Source organism: Bison bison, unplaced genomic scaffold (assembly GCF_000754665.1).
Source record: "Bison bison bison isolate TAMUID 2011002044 unplaced genomic scaffold, Bison_UMD1.0 scf7180017864143, whole genome shotgun sequence".
NCBI classification, from domain to species: Eukaryota; Metazoa; Chordata; class Mammalia; order Artiodactyla; family Bovidae; genus Bison; species Bison bison.
Window position 1 is genome coordinate 6,326,005 of NW_011494715.1, and position 20,216 is coordinate 6,346,220.

General features: G+C 41.2%; 1 protein-coding gene across 1 annotated transcript in view; it reads left to right on the forward strand.

Moving 5' to 3' along the window:
* The window catches only part of FBXO16 (F-box protein 16), a 61,915-nt gene that overhangs the window by 20,605 nt on the left and 21,094 nt on the right, over window positions 1–20,216 (forward strand). The window contains exons 3-4 of the mRNA XM_010840289.1: window positions 5,711–5,746; window positions 16,905–17,111. Coding sequence (XP_010838591.1) covers window positions 5,711–5,746; window positions 16,905–17,111 — 243 coding nt within the window. The remainder of the gene's footprint in view (window positions 1–5,710; window positions 5,747–16,904; window positions 17,112–20,216) is intronic.

The window sequence follows — 20,216 nt, forward strand, 5'->3', positions numbered from 1 at the left end:
CTTCTGCTTCTGTTAGGTCCATACCATTTCTGTCCTTTATTGAGCCCATCTTTGCATGAAATGTTCCCTTGGTATCTCTAATTTTCTTGAAGAGATCTCTAGTCTTTCCCATTCTGTTGTTTTCCACTATTTCTTTTTATTGATTGCTGAGGAAGGCTTTCTTATCTCTTCTTGCTATTCTTTGGAACTCTGCATTCAGATGCTTATATCTTTCCTTTTCTCCTTTGCTTTTCGCTTCTCTTCTTTGCACAGCTATTTGTAAGGCCTCCCCAGACAGCCATTTTGCTTTTTTGCATTTCTTTTCCATGGGAATGGTCTTGATCCCTGTCTCCTGTACAATGTCACGAACCTCTGTCCATAGTTCATCAGGCACTCTATCAGATCTAGTCCCTTAAATCTATTTCTCACTTCCATTGTATAATCATAAGGGATTTGATTTAGGTCATACCTGAGATGACCTCAGAGGTCCCTTCCAGGTCTCATATTCTGATTGTGTGAAAGGGGTTAAAAATAGATGCCCAAGTTTACAGTTGAGCAGACCGTGCCCATACGATAACTTCAAGGGCTTTTCTACACTTCTGCAGCAGGGCATTGGCCAATGATCAGCGTAATTTTGAGGTCTTCTTTTTTTGTTTTGGCCACACTGCACGGCATATGGGATTTTAGTTTGCTGGCCAGGGATGGAACCCAGGCACCCTGCATTGCAAGCACGGAGTCTTAAACACTGTACCACTAGGGAAGTCCCTGGTTTTTGTTTTAATTTTGCCTTTTTTCTATTCTGTAGTAAAATGAGAAATATGAAACTGTTTCAGTCTAAAATAAACCTCATAGGAGTTTAACTTCACAAGAGGCTTTAAGCAGAGAGATTGAATTCAAACGTAGATGCCAAAATTATAGCATCATCAGATTACAAGATAATTCAAGCCTTGTGAAAACGTTGAGAGGAGGAATGTTTTATAAGTATGTATTTCTTTGCTGTCTAGTGTAGGTTTTTTTTTCCATCTAGTGTTTTAATTCAAAGTGATCAACTTTTTTTTTTTTAATATGGTTCACACATGTAGTACAGTACACATGTAGTTAAAAGGGTGTTCTGAGAAAAAGCACCTAACCACCATCCATCAGTCATCATTTAGGAGCCCCAAAATGTCTTATGCCTCCATGGTAATGATGTCACATGGTGAAATATGCAACCACAGCGTCAACAGACTAAAATAACAACCATGGGATTTTGACTTAACAGCAGGCTCTGAGTAAACTGTGATGTAAACAAACTGCAGTATTCTGCAAGGAAAGACGATTCTATCTAATGTTTTCCACTTGAAGTGATACTGTTTCCGGGCTCTTTTTTTATTTTAATCGAAGTATGGCTGATTTACAATGTTGTGTTAGTTTCAAGTGTACAGCAAAGTGATTCAGTTATACATATATATATCTATTCTTTTTCAGATTCTTTCCCTTAAGGGTGATTACACAATATTGAGTAGTGTATGTACTATAAGTAGGTCCTTGTTGGTTATTTATTTTATATATAGCAGTTTGAATATGTTAATCCCAAATTCCCAATTTATCCCTTCAACCCTCTTCCAGATTTTTAAGATCAAAAATCTGATTGCAAATCCTTGGAATGAAGGCTTGCTCCCAACCAGAGACTAAAATTCTGAGTCTGCCTAAGGACCTGACAGTTAAATAATTTGTTCCAAATTATACTTCTTGTCAAGGGTAGAGTCAGAACCATATCTGAGTTTGTCTAGTGTTTGTCTTTCTGCCCCTCATGCCTATCAGTTCCTGCTGCTGCTGCTGCTGCGTCGCTTCAGTCATGTCCGACTCTGGGCGACCCCATAGACAGCAGCCCACCAGGCTCCCCCGACCCTGGGATTCTCCAGGCAAGAACACTGGAGTGGATTGCCATTTCCTTCTCCAATGTATGAAAGTAAAAAGTGAAAGTGAAGTTGCCCAGTCCTGTCCGACTCTTAGCTACCCCATGGACTGCAGCCTACCAGGCTCCTCCGTCCATGGGATTTTCCAGGCAAGAGTACTGGAGTCGGGTGCCATTGCCTTTTCCTACCTGACTCTAATCGCCTTTTGGTGAAGAACTGGATTTGCTTGGACTCTGCTTAGACTTGGTCATTGGCCCTCTAAAGACCCTACCTCCCACCCTCTTTATTTTATTTTATTATCAATGACTGACTTTATTTATTATTTATTTATTTAAATATTTATTTTATTTATTTGTTTGACTGCACTGGGTCTTCATTACGGCATGCAGGATCTCTAGATGCGGAATCTTTTTAGTTGCAGCATGTGGAATCTAGTTCCCTGACCAGAGATGGAACTCGGGCCCCCTACATAAGGAGTTTGGAGTCTTAGCCACTAGACCACCAGGGAAGTCCACCTGCCACATTCTTGCTCTCCCACCCCTTCAAGTCGGTGCCCCTTTCTTTCTGATGCCTTCTGTTGTCATTGGACACCACGATGGTCCTCCCATCCTCCTTTTGAAAGGGGGTTGTCATCCTGGGACCTAATTGTTTTTTTTTTCCCACTCTCAGGTCAAACCACGGGCAGCAATTCATTGAGAATGTAGGGCTTGAGGTCAGAATAGGGAAGATCAAGGTTAGGGGTCAGAATAGAAAGACCATGGTTCTAGCAGGGTTTCCTAGGTGTTAGTGATAAAGAATCTGCTTGTCAGTGCAGGATATGCAAGAGACGTGGGTTTGATCCCTGGGTCAGGGAGATTCCCCTAGAGTGGGAAATGGCAACCCACTCCAGTATTCTTGCCTGGGAAATCCCATGGACAGAGGAGCCTAGCAGGCTACAGTCCATGGGGTCTCCAAGAGTCGGACATGACTAAGCACTCTTGCACCACATGGCTTTCTAGTGAGGAACCAAGTATACTATTCAGCTGAACATACAGTCTGGAACCAATGATTTTTTTTTAATCTATAAAGGTAACCCTTTGGGCCTCTGCTTATCCTCTCTAAAACAGAAAAATTGAACAAAAAGATCTTAAGATTCCTTTTAGCCCTAAAATTCTCTGACATCTGAATCTCTTGTTGTTCAGTCAGCAGGTGTTTCGTTGAGAGCCTCCCCTGGAACCTGTGGATCATATAAGGGAAAGTAGCTGTAATTTACCTGGGAAGCGAAAGTGAACAGAATCACCTGGTGGGCAATAGCAAATCCTAGAAAGGCCAGGTGGAGCATGGGCTGCAAGTGGAGGAGGAGTTGAGAAGAGTGAGACCAGTGGGTACCAGAAAAATGCTGGTGCCCGAGACTTGGGAGGGGAATTAGATGCTTGATAGGATTTTGTTAGACACAAGAGAAGGGTTCAAGAAATGTGTGAATCCTGATTTTTCTCTTTTTTTGGTTATTTTTTATTTTTTCTTGGCTGCACTGAGTCTTCGTTGGTGCACGAGGGCTTTCTCTGGTTGCAGCGAGTGGGGGCTACTCTCTAGTTGCCGCACGTGGACTCCAGGCCATGCGGGATCAGTAGTTGTGGATCACTGGCTTAGTTGTCCCAAGGCATGTGGAATCTTCCTGACCAGGAATGGAACCCGTATGTCCTGCACTTGCGGGCAGATTCTTAACCCCTGGACCACCATGAAAGCCCTGAATCCTGATTTTTCAGTCTTCTGAAAATGTCTATAGGTTTTTTTTTTTTTTTTAATTTTATAGGTTCTCTTCTATTTTCTTTTTCTTTGTTTGCTTGTTGTGACCACAACATTGGCCTGTGGAACCTTAATTGCCCAACCAGGGATCAAACCCTCACTTTCTGCAGTGGAAACACAGAGTCTTAACCACTGGACCACCAGGGAAATCCCCTCTTCTATTTTCATCTAGAAATTCTAAGATTATCTGTCACTGTTATTTGAGGGTCCTAGTAGCCCAGGGGGCAGTTAATTAGGAGGGAGGAGAAAATGGTATTCTTTTTCTTCTTCTATAAAGTATAAAAAGTGTCTACCTGTGATATATGATATTCCCTGGTTAGTAGCAAAGATGGCATTTTACAGGCCTTGAGATTGTTGTTGAATCAATTATTTCAGTCTCCATTTTGCCTGCCCTTTGAAAGCAGAATTTGAGAGTCTAAAAAAAGGAAGGAAAACAGATCTGTTGGAAGCATGAAACCAGCTCCTCATCCTCCTCCACAAAAGGGAAGAAATAGGCCTGAGCTAGTTTCTAAATAGGAATGTTCTGACAGTGTGAGAGAATTTAGAAAGTGCCAAGAGGAAGGGAAAAACATGGAGCCCAATTTTGAAAGCCGACAGAGTGCAGGGTGGGCGTGAGAGAGACAGTCACACCTGTTCCTGCTGTCTCTTGCTTCCTGGCTCCAGATCGCCCTCCTCTGCCAAACCTTCTCACTCTAGTTGTCCCTTCCTCACCCATTCAGACAGATACACAAATGACTGAAGCTCAGGAAAACGCCTCTCCACTAATATGTAAATACACTCACATGGTAGCGATACATCCAAAGGATATTCATTTGTCACAAGCATATTCATTCCTTCCAGCAAGCTTGAGCACCTGTAATATGCCACGTACAGCACTCTGCAGTGGAGAAGTCAAGGTGAATAAGACATAATTTCTGTCCTCAATGGTATATAACAACAAACCTATACAGATAAACACTGAGCTATAAGCCCAGAGGCACACATATGCAAACATATAAGTAATGTACACCCACTGATATGTGAACTCATGAAATAAAAAAACAGAGTTGCTCACTCATGAATTTCACAAGTTCTAATACTAGTAATGCTGAAATATTTGGAGGGAGGTTCTCCGTTTTCCTATTTTTTTCCTTTGTCAGTTTTGTCATCACCTTTCAAATTCCAAAAATGATTCCACTTTATAGTTCCATTCTTTTCTAATTTCTTGCCTTTATTTATTTATTTTTGTGTGTGTGTATAATCAAGTTTTATTAAAGTATAAAGGAGATAAAGAAAGATTCTGACATAGACATCAGAAGGGGGCAGAAAGAGTGCCTCCGCCACCCCCTGCTAGTCTTTAGCAGGAAGTTATATACCGACTGTAGTGAATAGTGAAGTCGCTCAGTCGCGTCCAACTCTTTGTGACCCCGTGGACTGTAGCCTACTAGGCTTCTCCGTCCATGGGATTCTCCAGGCAAGAATACTGGAGTGGGTTACCATTTCCTTCTCCATATTTCTTGCCTTTAAAAAATAATTTATTCTCTACAATGAATTGATTCACATGGAGAAACTGAGAAAAAAGAAAGTTTGCCCAAGTTGTAATTATAGTTACCCTTTCAGGTACAAAATCTATCTCTTTATATTCAGTTGATAAAATGGAAAAGACTGGCAATATTTAGTGATTGATCCTTTAATGATGTCTTTTTAAAATTTATTTATTTTATTTTTGACTGTGCTGGGTTTTCATTGCTGTGCACGGGCTTTCTTTAGTTTGGGCAAGCAGGGGCCACTCTCTGGCTGCAGTGAGCAGGCTTCTCATTGTGGTGGCTTCTCTTGTTGGGGAGCAGGGGCTCTAGGGCATGCAGGCTTCAGTTCTTGTAGCACGTGTGCTCAGTTGCACCGAGGCATGTGGAATCTTTTGGAACCAGGGATTGAACCCGTGTCCCCTGCATAGGCAGACAGATTCTTAACCACTGGACCACCAGGGAAGTCCTAATGATGTCTTTTTAATGGGTATTTTGAACCGTGAAATATGAAATCATTCCATCTTTTTTTTTTTTTAATTGTAGGTATTTGAAGAAAGAAGAGCTCTGCTTGGAAAATGGGTAACTATTTAAAGTATACTTGATTCTAAGTCAAAAAGAGAAAGACAAACACTATATGAATATCACTTATATGTGGAATCTAAACTGAACCTACCCTCAAAACAGAAACAGACTCACAGACGTAGAGATCAGACTTGTGGTTGCCAAGCGGGAGGACAGGAGGGAGCAGGACGGACCGGGAGTTTGGGGTTGGTAGATGCAAGCTATTACATTTAGAATGGCTAAGCAACAAGGTCCTCCCGTATAGCACAGGGAACTATATCTAGTATCTTGGAATAAGCCATAATGAAAAAGAACATTAACAAAGGAGTGTGTATAAATCTGTATATCTATATATCCATATCTAAGTTACTTTCACACTTCCTCAAAGGAAACACAGTCTCAAGGACCATTGTCCATGATCAAAGTACAGTAAGTCCACTATGTATGAATGAGTTCTGTCCCAAAAGTGAATTCATAGGTCCAGTTTGATCATAAATCCAACAAAGTTAGCCTTGCTGCTACTGCTAAGTCGCTTCAGTCGTGTCCAACTCTGTGCAACCCCATAGATGGCAGCCCACCAGGCTCCCCCGTCCCTGGGGTTCTCCAGGCAAGAACACTGGAGTGGGTTGCCTTTTCCTTCTCCAATGCATGAAAGTGAAAAGTGAAAGTGAAGTTGCTCAGTCATGTCTGACTCTTCGAGACCCCATGGACTGCAGCCTACCAGGCTCCTCCATCCATGGGATTTTCCAGGCAAGAGGACTGGAGTGGGGTGCCATCACCTTCTCTAATCAAAGTTAGCCTTGGTACCCAACTAACACAATTGACTACATCCCGCTGTTTGTAAGCTTGCTTCTAGACATCCTGGGCTTGAAATTAAAAAACTGTTCTACTGTACTCTACACAGTACTGTAAAGTACACAAAAGCACAGCCACCTGTAGAGGATGGACACACATGACCGAGAACACCAGACACATGAACTAATGTGATTGGACATGCGAACACACATTTGCATCTTTGAAAGTTCAAAACTCAAATGTTTGTATGAGGGGACTTACTCTATCCATCTCTAGCCAATGTGTATTACTCATCAAATTCCTCTACAGTCTCATTGAGAGTCTCTTCCACCCAAGAGAACTAGAAACATGGTCATACAAAAACATGTACACTAATGTTCACAGTGGCATTATTCATAATTGTCAAAAATGTAAACACCCAAACGTCCATTTGGTGAGAAATAGATAAACAAAACAGGGTCTAGCCAAACAATGGAATAGTATTCAGCCTTAAAATGAAAGGCAGTTCTGTTTCAAGCTACTCACAGGAATGAACTTTGAAGACACTGTGCTACGTGAAATAAACCAGATACAAAAGGACCAATATTGTTTGATTCCACTTTTATGAAGTTCTTAGAATAGGCAAATTCACAGAGAAAGAAAGTAAAATAAAGGTTACAAAGGAATCAGGATGTTATTTAATGGGTACAGAGTTTCCGCTTGAGTTTTAAAAACAGTTCTTCAGACGGATGGTGGGGATGTTGCACAACAGTGCGAGTGTGCTTCATGTCACTGAACTGTACACTTAAAAATGGTTAAGATGGTCAATTTTGTAATATATAAATTTTGCCATAAATTTTAAAAGGCAAGGGCAAGAAAAAAGAATGAAGTACTATGCTACAACATAGATAAACTTTGAACGTAGTGTGTGAGTGAAAGAAACCAGACACCGAAGCCACCTAATATATGATTTCATTTATATGAAATATTCAAAATAGACAAATCCATAGAGACAGAAAATAGATGAGTGGTTTCTAGGGGCCAGGGAGCAGGGGAGGAGTGACTGACTGTAATGGGTATGGAATTTATTTGGGGGGTAATGAAAATGTTCTGAAATAAGACAGTAGTGATGGCTTTACAGCCTTGTGAATATACTAAAATGCTGGGTGGTGTGGCGTATGAATTGTACCTTAATTAAAAAAAAACAAATCAGGATCCCTTTAAAAAAATTATACTTGGATTTCTTTAACTGTGCTGCTGCTGCTAACTTGAAATAGTCCATCTTTAAAGCATACAGTCAAAGCCTTCTTTCCTTTGAAGGGAGCATCTTTGCCCCAGAATATAGTAGTACACAGAATATCCTACCCTGTGAGTTACTGAGATTCATTTTCCCGAATGTCTTAGTCCATTCCGGGTGCTATAACAAAACACTGGTGGGGGTGGGGGCTTATAAACAGCAGAAAACTTATTTCTCATAGTTCTAGAGGTTGGAAAGTCCAAGATCAAGATGCTGGCAGACTCGGTGTCTGGTGGGAACCTACTTTCTGGCTGAGAGACTCTCCATGTGTCTTCACGTGACAAAAAGTCTAAAGGTCACTCTGTAGTCTCTTTAATAAAGGACACTAAACCCATTCATGAGGGCTTCCCTGGTGGCTCAGTGGTAAAGAATCCGCCTGCCAATCAGGAAACTCTGGTTCGCTCTCTGGGTCAGGAAGAGCCCCTGGAGTAGGAAGTGGCAACCCACTCCAGTATTCTTGCCTGGGAAATCCCATCGACAGAGGAGCCTGGCGGGCTACAGTCCACAGGGTCGCAAAGAGCCAGACACAACTGAGCAACTGAGCATGCGTGCTCCCAATCCCATATATGAATGTGCTCCCTCATGACCTAATCCTCTCAAAGGCCCCACCCACCTCCTTGGGTCATTACCATAGGGTTAGGGTTTCAATTTAGGAATTAGGGGTGACATAAACATTTAATCCATCCCACTAAGACGAAGATAAAAAGCCTTGTATCTTTCTGTTCTTATTTGTCTGATTTAGTCACCACTTCTTCTCTGTGCTGGTCTACAAGCTCCAGTCTAAGGAGATTTACTAACCTAAAGAAAAAAAAAGTCATGTACACAGTGTTTCTGGAAGACTTTACATATCCCCTGGAGAAGGAAATGGCAACCCATTCCAGTATTCTTGCCTGGAAAACCCCATGGACAGAGGAGCCTGTCAGGTTACAGTCCGTGGGGTCAAAAAGAGTTGGACAAGACTGGTCGACTTCACTTTACTTTTACAAGAAAAGGGGCAATATTGATTTCCTTCAGACAGGAAAACTGTCTAAAGGGTGGAAGAGATTCTTACCTGGAGAGCCTTTTGTGTCTTTTGAATTTTTAATCTTGTGAAGGTAATACCTATTCAAAATAATAATAAAATTTTATAAAATAAATTCACTAAAAATGGCAAAATGAAAAATACCCAAAATTTAAAATCTAAGTTTTTCTCATATTGTGTTTGTGTTTTTAAACTAACTTTGTTACCAACAACTTAAAAAAAAGACTTATTAAAAAAAGCAAATAGATAAAATAAAAAGAGATATCTTTAAAATGACTATATTTGCATTTTCATTCTACTTACTATGAGTGGAAATTCCTAAATTAATATAACTAGGGCCAATGTTCAGGCAGAATTCATTGGTATGGCTGCCCTGCCTCTGTCTATTTTGATTGGTTGGTAGCATTGCCTGGAGAAGGCAATGACACCCCACTCCAGTACTCTTGCCTGCAAAATCCCATAGATGGAGGAGCCTGGTAGGCTGCAGTTCATGGGGTTGCGAAGAGTCAGACACGACTGAGCGACTTCACTTTCACTTTTCACTTTCATGCATTGGAGAAGGAAATGGCAACCCACTCCAGTGTTCTTGCCTGGAGAACCCCAGGGACGGGGGAGCCTGGTGGGCTGCCTGCCGTCTATGGGGTCGCACAGAGTCAGACACGACTGAAGTGACTTAGCAGCAGCAGCAGCAGCATTCCCAGCTGTTAAACATTTTTAATATCACCCTGGATAAAATTCAAGGTCTTCAAACTTTTTAAAAGATCTTGTTGAGTCTTTTCTTTTACCATAACTAATAGAAGCATATATTTGCAAAGGTCACTGATATTTGCAAAGATCATTAATTATCTCTCTACTCCAATCAGTCAAACTGCAGGGTCAGGCATGGTTTTACCGTGCTCCTTGTTGTATATTGCTTGATGCTATCAGGCACTTAATAAATACTTTCTAAATGAATAAATGATACTCACTGGTTTTTCTCTTTTGCCCAACAACAAACTTATTCCATAAATTCACTACATCATATGGTAATCTTTATACCTCCATGAAAGCCACATGAATTAAGTTTGAAGGGGATATTTCCAGTTTATTTTTATTCAGTTTTCTCTCTCCATTTTAGGTTTTAGGCTTTTTTTGTCTGTGTGTTTTATGAACAACATAACAGGTGGATAGCATAAGGAATGCATTTTCAATAAAGAAGAAAGGAGAGAAGTAAAGATTCAGGTTTTTAAAATTTTTCCTTTATTTATGGCTATGCTGGGTCTTCCTCGCTGCAGAGACTTTTCTCCAGTTGTGGTGTGCAAGCTTCTCATTGCCATGGCTTCTCTTGTTGCAGAGCATGGGCTCTAGAGCCTTCTCGTTTAAGTTGTGGCGTGTGGGATCAACACGGGCTCAGTAGTTGTGGCATACGGGCTTAGTTGCTCCGCTGCATGTAGGATCTTCCTGGATCAGGGATCAAACCCATGTCACCTGCGTTGGCAGGCAGATTCTTTACCACTGAGCCACCAGGGAAGCCCGAGGATACTGATTTTTAAACTTAGCATTACTTGGGATTTTCACTGTAGGACTCAAGTATTGGCTTTAAAGCTCAATCTCATATTAGAAGTAAAGTCACTTTTAAAAACAATCTGGATAGTAAGGAGCAAGATGTAATGTGAAACCTATTCAATGATAGACAGTCCAAAAAGTATTTTATTTTTAGCCATGTGTGCATCCTCAGTCGTGTCTGACTCTTTTGTGACTCCATGAACTGTAGCCCGCCAAGTTCCTCTGTCCATGGGATTTTCCAAGCAAGAATATTGGAGTGGGTTGCCATTTCCTTCTCCAGGGGATCTTCTCAACCCAGGGATCAAACCCAGGTCTCCCGCATTGCAGACAGATTCTTTACCAGCTGAGCCACCAGGGAAGCCCAAGATATTATAACCAAAAAGCAAAAAATAACAACCTCTTCCTTCATCTTGACCTCACTGCCTGAGAACTTTCCTTCCCTTGGTGTGAGATGAGTGGTACTAATGCCCTAGCAATGGTCCTCACATCTTGAAAGTGCAGCAAGAATCCTTGTAACAACTACTCTGAAAATGGGATTTTCACAATCCTATTGTCAAGAAATCCCTATACAACGGCATTAAAAGTAACTATAAAATATAATTATGATATGATATAAGATAGTATTGTTGCTGTCTAGTCACTAAGACCCTGTGGACTGTAAGGCCACCAGGCTCCTCTGTCCATGTCATTTCCCAGGCAAGGATACTGGAGCCCGTGCCATTTCCTTCTTCAAGGGATCTTCCTGACCCAGGGATTGACCCCCTTTCTCCTGCTTGGCAGGCGTATTCTTTTCCACTGAGTCACCAGTGATGGCCACATAAGATAGTATAGCATAAAATAATACAGCATAATGTCATATATTAATTATATATGATATTAATATTAAAAAGGAACTAACTATAAAATGAGGTATCATACATGGTACCAGGATAAGAAAATGGTCCTAGCTGCTCCCTTGTCTCACACGTTAGATCCCTGGCTATGATGTTTTGGCTCTTTTTTCTTGAAGAGCTGAAGCAAGAGATGTGGGATAGATATATATGCTATGCTAAGTCACTTTAGTCGTGTCCGACTCTGTGCAGCCCCACAGACGGCAGCCCACCAGGCTCCCCGGTCCCTGGGATTCTCCAGGCAAGAACACTGGAGTGGGTTGCCATTTCCTTCTCCAGTGCATGAAAGTGAAAAGTGAAAGTGAAGTTGCTCAGTCGTGTCCGACTCTGAGCGAACCCGTGGACTGCAGCCTTCCAGGCCGCTCCATCCATGGGATTTTCCAGGTAAGAGTCCTGGAGTTGGGTGCCATTGCCTTCTCCAACTCAGTACCTGCTGCTGCTGCTAAATCGCTTCAGTCACGTCCGACTCTGTGCGACCCCTGAGACGGCAGCCCACCAGGCTCCCCCGTCCCTGGGATTCTCCAGGCAAGAATACTGGAGTGCATTGCCATTTCCTTCTCCAATGCATGAAAGTGAAAAGTGAAAGTGAAGTTGCTCAGTCGTGTCCGACTCTGAGCGACGCCATAGACTGCAGCTACCAGGCTCTTCCGTCCATGGGATTTTTTTTTTTAATCTATTTTATATATAATAGATATATATACTACTATAGATAAAACAGATTAAAAAAAACAAAACAAAACCAGGAACCTACTGTATAGCACAACGAACTATATCCAATATCTTATAATATCCTACCGTGGAAAAGAATCTAAAACAATATATGTGTGTGTGTGTGTGCATATATATATCTGAATCACTATGCTATATACCTGAAACATTGTAAATTAACAATGCTTCAATTTAGAAATTTTTTTAAAAAAGAGAAAGATACTGGGCGATTACCAAATTCATGTACAGTTAATTCTTCCATGGATTATCTACTTTTTGGATTATTCCCAGCACCTTTTAAATTCCAAGGGGATTTTCCCCAGCCGTTAAGCATTCTTCTCAGTCATCTACCCACCTTCAACTGGTAGAAGTTCAAGGAATGCAAATTCATTTTCTATTAGCCTAAATAAACACAATTAGAAAGGAGAAACCCCCGAGGCAAAGAACACCTATCAAAGCCAAATATAAATTATCTTTGACTGTTATAATCAGGGAAATAAATGAGAAACCAATGTAATTATCTTTTTAATCTCTAGAGGGAAAGGTTTGAATGTTTTCTTTTATAGATTTCTTCAGCACTTTATAATCCTAATGTTCTTTTATATTCATTCTAAATCACTGTTCTTCAATCTGAGCCTGTTCTCTTCTTGTGGGCACCCATGAAAATAATTGAGCTGAACTCAGTCCTCCCAAATGTGCTTCCTGTCCTTGTTAATGTACAAACATGGTAACTTTATGCTTTGCAATTTAATTATTTGCATATTAATGATTTACCCCTCATGCTTAGTATTTTTAACATCACTATGATATTTTATAACAGGGGTCCCCAACCTCTGGGCCACAGACCCATTGGTACCTCCCATCAGATCAGCAGTGGCATTGCATTAGAAATAAAGTGCACAATAAATGTAATGCTATGGTTTTTCCAGTAGTCATGTATGGATGTGAGAGTTGAACCATAAAGAAGGCTGAGTAATGAAGTATTGATGCTTTTGAACTGTGGTGTTGGAGAAGACTCTTGAGAGTCCCTTGGACTGCAAGGATATCAAACCAGTCAATCCTAAAGGAAGTCAGTCCTGAATATTCATTGGAAGAACTGATGCTGAAGCTGAAACTCCAATACTTTGGCCACCTGATGCGAAGAACTGACTTAGTTGCTGGGAAAGATTGAAGGCAGGAGGAGAAGGGGACAACAGAGGACCAGATGATAGGAAAACATCACTGACTCAGGACATGAGTTTGAGCCAGCTCCAGGAGATGGCGAAGGACTGGGAAGTCTAGCATGCTGCAGCCCATGGAGTTGCAAAGAGTTGGACGTGACTGAGCGACTGAACTACAACAAAATGTAATGCTCTTGAATCACCCCGAAGCCATCCCTCTCTGCCTGTTCCCCCAGTCTGTGGAAAAATTCTCTTCTATGAAACTGGTCCCTGGTGCCAAAAAGGTTGGGTACCACTGTTTATAATATTAGGAATTTTATACATATTTTCATTTATTTAATCTTCCCAGTAACTCTAAATTTACATATAATTTATTCTCAATGTATAAATGAAGAAATTAAGAGGTTCTTAGTGAGACTCTGAATGGCCTCATTCCCAAAGCCCCCATGCATGCTTAATGCCATATTTTTTCTTATCATGTTGCTGAGCTGATCCACTATTGTGAGGCATTTGGGGTTATTTCTGATTTACTGTAGTGCTAATTATATCCCATAAAATTTTTTTCGTAACCTTAATCATCCTAGGTCCCCATGTAGCTCAGTTTCTACAGAGTAGCACGTAGCACCGCCCAAAGTAATTTTAAAGATGAATACCAATTTTCACATTGTCTCTCAAAGAAAAGTCACAGGGGATCCAATTCAGAGCTCATAACAATACTTACCAGATCCCCTTTCTTCATTCCCCAGTTCTCTCACGCTGTATAACTGTCGGAAAGGCAGTTACAGTCTAAACCGCCACAAACTGCCTTCAAGCCAAAACCCTGCAGCCCTCCTGTCTCCATATGCCCCCACTGGCTCCTTGTTTTAGAGATCACCACAGCATCGTGGGCTGGTCCTTCCCCTGGCCCTTACCACTCTGGTCTGGCTTCTCTATCACTCTAATAACCCATCCCCAAAGGAAAGACGTCTCATTTTATGTTAGTTGGAAATATGTTAGTTGGACTGTGCAGAAACAGGCCGAGAGGAAATCTGGGAACATTCATACATGAATACATTTTATTCATTTATTTGTAAGTTAAGGTTTCTGATTTTTTTTTTATTCATTTTAGAGTCCCCCCTCCCTCTTGAATGATAGTGTCCAAAGTGAGATTCATGAGCACTGAATAGATCTGGTAACAGTGAATAGTTTTTGTTTTAGTTAAAAATCTTTGGTTTGGCTGCTCTGGGTCTTTGTTGCAGCACACAGGCTTTCTCTAGTTGTGGCATGTGGGCTCTTAGTTCCCTGAGCAGGTATCAACCCTAGTCCCTTGCATTGGAAGGCAGGTTGTTTTTATTTATTTGTTTATGGCTGAGCTGGGTCTTCGTTGCTGTGTGCGGGCTTTGTCTAGTTGTCGTGAGCATGGGACCACTCCTCCCTACTTGCAGGATGCAGTCTTCCTACTGCAGTGGCTTCTCTTGTTGCAGAGCACAGGCTCTAGGATGCCTGGGCTTCAGTCGCCGTGGCATGTGGGCTCAGCAGTTGTGACTCTCAGGCTTAGTTGCCCTGCAGCACATGGAATCATCCCAGAGCAGGGATGGAACCCATGTCCCCTGCACTGGCGGATTCTTAACCACTGGACTACCAAGGAAGTCCCACAATGAATGGTTTTAATCAAGAGGTACTCCAACTAATTAAAAAAAATAGATCCTATGATTATAAAGAAGCTGACTTGTCATAAGGTGTGTCAAAAATACATTTTTACTTTATATGCCTTTTTAGGTGGTCAATGTATTTTATGATTACAACTAAAGTATTATAAAATTCTGATTACTTTATAATAACTAGCAAATATCTATCAGTGAAATGCAACAACGTATAAAATACAAGTAGCCCCAAACTTCCATGTTTTCTCTTCTCTAGTGGACTAAAGAAGAAAAACAGAGATTTAGACTCTGATAACAGCTCCTTCAGCTGCTAGCTGTTCCCATAAGAACCTTTCTTTTGATTTTGGCCAGCTCTCACGTTCTCATCTTTGATCAGTCACTGATCTTGGGACTGGCTTGGGGTCATCATTGGGGAAAATTGTGAAGTAACCCAAGCATTTGTTTGGGATGCCCCAGATTGCTTTGGCATGTACTTCCTGTCTCTGGACTCTTTTTTTTCCCGGTCCTGCTATCAACTTTTCCTCTCCAATCATATCAATCATTTTCATATTAGTAGGACTTTAACTGGGGCTTCCCAGGTGGTGCTAGTGGTAAAGAGTCCGCCTGCAAATGCAGGAGACCCAGAAGACGCAGGTTCGATCCCTGGGTTGGGAAGATCCCTTGGAATAGGAAATGGCACCCCATCCCAGTATTCTTGCCTGGAAAATTCCATGGACAGAGGACCCTAGCGGGCTCAGCAAAGACTCAGACAAGAGTGAGTGACTGAGCACACACACACACACACACACACACAGGACTTTAACCCTATATACTCCCCCTTCTCAGAGATATTTGCTCGTATTGCCTTATCTCTAATTGTGAACGCAAAGGTTTGTTTCTGGTCCTGGAGTTTTAATCACTAATGAGCTGATATAGAAACTGTGGGGGGAGACTGACTGCCCAGATGTCTTCTCTTAAGGTTGTACTGGCTTAAGATGCTTTGGCTTAGCAACTTTTTGGCTTTACAGTGATGCAAAAGTGATAGACGTTCAGTGGAAACCATATTTAAAATTTTGTTTTTGGGTTTTTTGGGGGAGGAGTGGCTAGCCATGTGCAGTAGGAAACTCATTTATGGTGCTGGGCAGCCAGTGAGCCACAGCTCCCAGTCAGCCACTTGGTCACAAGAGTACAGGCCAAATACACTTAAAACCATCAGTACCTAGACAGCCATTCTGGCTTCACATTCAGTGTGCTTGTGTACATGCTAAGTTGTGTCAGTCGTGTCCAACTCTGTGCAACCCCATGGACTGTAGCCCACCAGGCTCCTCTGTCCATGGAAATCTCCAGGCAAGAATACTGGAGTGGGTTGCCATTCCCTTCTAAGTCAATAAATTACATAAACTAGTCAACACTTTATTATAAAATAGGCTTTGTCGTAGATGATTTTGCCCAACTGTAGGTTCATGTGAGGGCTTTCCTGGTGTCTCAGTGATAAAGAATACCCCTGTCAATGCAGGAGACTTAGGTTTGATCCCTGGGTCAGGAAGATCGCATGGAGGAGGGCATGGCAACCCACTCCAGTATTCTTGCCTCGAGAATCCCATGGACAGAGGAACCTGGTGGTCAACAGTTCATAGGGTTGCAAAAGAATTGGACATGACTGGGTGACTAAACAACAGCAACAAGCATCAGGGTTCATGTAAGTGTTCTGAGCACATTAAGGTAGACTGGGCTAAGCTAGGATGTTTGGCAGATTAAGTGTATTACATGTGTTTTTAATTTATGATATATTCAATTTGTGATGGATTAATTGGGATATAGCCCCATCAGAAGTTAAAGAAGATCTATATTTTACAAGTCTATATGTATTCTCAGTTTATGACTATGACCAGCTCCCAAATTTTTCTGTAACTCCAAGTTTTGAGGTCAGGTGCACATCTGTGTCCACACCGGCCTTGCTTGGGCTCACACACACAAATGTGAGAAAGAACAGGTAGGTGGCAAAACGTGGGGTGTACTCATTGGGGAAAGAAATGCATGCAGTTCGTTAGGAATAAGTTACTAAACTTTCTATGCAGTTCTTTCTCTCTCTCTGGTGTCAGACTAAACCTGGAGCTTTTTTTTTGTTGTTGTTCTGCTTTGCTTTTTTTTTTTTCCAGTTTGACAAATGGACAGACACTCAGAGGAGAAGAATCCTGACAAGCCTGTTAGAACGCTGCTCCCTGTCACAGCAAAAGTTCTGCTGTCGAAAGCTTCAGGAGAAAATTCCAGCAGAAGCTCTGGATTTTACTACCAAGCTGCCAAGGGTGTTATCTTTACATATCTTTTCTTTCCTGGACCCTCGAAGCCTTTGTCGTTGTGCACAGGTACAGATGAAGAAGCAGTGTTGGGTGTTTTGTAAAGACAGCCTAGAAAACACTGAACCTTGAGGGAAAAAAAGAAAGCATGTATACAAAACCGAGCACTGACAAGACGCTCACTATGTTTAGTTTGTGCAGTTTGAATTGGCCCCATCGCTTTGTGTCTGGTTGTGCATTTAGTGCTCAAAGGGGAGAAAAAGTAAGCCATCAGTAAGTGTCCATAAAACAGTATTAGCCGGTTGGGGAAATGTATACACATGTATATAATGGTCCATCAGCAGAATAATTTTATGTTGCACAGCAGAGGACCATAGTAAAACCTTGAAGTGTAGAGTGCAGGCCATTCACAAATAGAAAAGCGTGAAATAAGATGCTAATGTGATAAATACACGGAGAAGGCAATGGCACCGCACTCCAGTACTCTTGCCTGGAAAATCCCATGGAAGAAGGAGCCTGGTAGGTTGCAGTTCATGGGGTCGTGAAGAGTTGGACACGACTGAGCGACTTCACTTTCACTTTTCACTTTCATGCATTGGAGAAGGAAATGGCAACCCACTTGCCTGGAGAATCCCAGGGACAGGGGAGCCTGGTGGGCTGCCATCTATGGGGTCGCACAGAGTCAGACACGACTGAAGCGACTTAGCAGCAGCAGCAGCAGCAAGGAAGGAAGGCTTTGTGAGTGATCTATAATATTCAGAGCCTCAAAAGAAAATGTATAACTTAAAATCTTGCTTTATTTATTTTATATATTTTGTATATATATTATATATGCTTTTAAATAAAGAAAGCAAGATTTTAAATTGTGATTATAAAAATTAAAATTTTCCCCATAGAGAAGAAAACTGTCAATAAATAGAAACAGTAGACAGGAGGGAATTCCCTGGTAGTGGTTAGGACTCAGTGCTTTCACTGATGAGGGCTCAGGTTCAACCCCTGTTCGGGAAACTAAGAACCCACAAGCTGCTGCAGTGTGCCCCCCCCAAAAAAATTAAGATAAACAGGGGAAAAAACATATTGCCAGCAAAGGGGTAATTTTCTTATTTTTTAAACAACGACTATAAATCTACATTAAGAAGAAAAAGAAATCAAAGCCTGGCAGAAAAATGAGCAAAGGAAGTGGACAAATAGTTCACAGAGAGAAAAGCAGATCTTTCTAAAATAGGTAAAACGCTTAGCTTCGTTTTCATGACATCTTTTGTGACTCAGATGGATTGAGTTTCTTTGTTTCTTCTTTTAGTTTCTTTTTTAGTGATCATATTTTATATTGTTGGGGGTGTGGGGAAACAAGCACCTTCATATGTTGTTGGCAGATAAATTGATGCAAACACCAAGGAGAGCAATTTGGTAGTGTTCAATTTTTAAATAAAGATTCCTGGACATTCCCTGGCAACCCACTGGTTAGAACTCTGTGCTTTCACTACCAAGGATGTGAGTTTGATCCCTAGTTGGGGAACTGAGATCCTGCATACCATGCTGCTGCTGCTGCTGCTAAGTCACTTCAGTCGTGTCCGACTCTGTGCGACCCCATAGACGGCAGCCCACCAGGCTCCCCCGTCCCTGGGATTCTCTAGGCAAGAATACTGGAGTGGGTTGCCATTTCTTTCTCCAATGCATGAAAGTGCAAAGTGAAAGTGAAGTCACTCAGTCGTGTCCGACTCCCAGCGACCCCGTGGACTGCAGCCTTCCAGGCTCCTCCGTCCATGGGATTCTCCAGGCAAGAGTACTGGAGTGGGTTGCCATTGCCTTCTCCAGCATGCCATGAGACATGGCTAAAAACTTTAAAAAATTTTTTAATTAAAAAAAATAAGATTACCTTTGGCCAGTAGTTCCACTTCTTGGAATTTGTCAGATGCCTATACTTCAACACATGCAAAATTTATGTCTGTATAAGAATACTGCATCATTGTTTGTAGTAGCAAAAGGTTGGAAACAATGGAAATGTCTGCTAATAGCAGACTGGTTGCAACCATCTCCGCAATATATCATCAATAAAAAAACAAAGGTGCAGAATTGTCCTACCATTTTGGAAAGAAGAAAAGAATGTACCCATATTTGTTAACCTTCTGGAATGGCACACAAGAAGCCAGTCACAATGGTTGCATTCAGGAGGGAAATGAGTGGCTAGATGACAAGGATGAGAGAGGTTTTTTTTTTTTTCCTTTTTTTTTTTACCATGTGCCCCTTGGTATCTTTGTATTTAGTATTGATGTACACATATTACTTATTCTAAAAATGAAACAATTTGTTTAAAAAATAAAAGCATAGTGTTTTAAATGCCCAGTAATAGAGTATCATTCAGCCATATAATGAATTATTAGGCAGTCATTAGAAAACATGTTTTGGAAGAACAGAGATGCTTATTATGTGTAAAATGAAGAAAGCATGATTTTAAATTGCATGCAGTTTCCCAATTTTGCTTTCATATATACCTGAAAAACAGAAAGGAAAATAACTCTACCAGCTTGTTAATAATGTTTGGTCATCTCTGATTGACAGGGTTCTTGGTATTGTTTTTCTTCAAGTTTCTCAGAATTTTCCATGTTTTTCACAATGAGAATGTTATCATTCCAGGGAGATGTGATACGAAATAGCTAGTCTTATCATCTATGTGTACCATATGTCAATCGTGGTAGATTTCAGCGTCGTATTTTATTCCAGAACTGACTGTGAGGCAATTGTTCTTTAGCTAGATTCAAAGTAAACAATAAAGTCATTGCACCAAGATGAGCTTTGAGCTGTTAAAAAATGTGGTGGGGGTTGTCTTACAATTTTGAAAGCTCTTACCTACCCTCAATTTTCCTCATTCCTGTTTAGTTTTAAACAAAAAAAAAAGCAGCAAAAATCAAAAACAAAGCAAAAACTTATCTACCTCCAGTGCAGAGGGGAAACCCCAACTTAACTACCCAGGTCTAAACCAGATCTAAGTCAAAAGAGAAAAAGGGTGAGAATTAAGAAAAACTTTCTCCCCATCCCCTCCCTCCCAAACTCCACATCTTGATTGAATTAACTACCCATATGAGGATTAAGGGCAGTGTAGTTTCATTCTGGGTTGCATAAAGTGGTTGTGATCTCCGTTTCTGCCTGCAGTGTTGTATCAGATCCTCTAAGCCT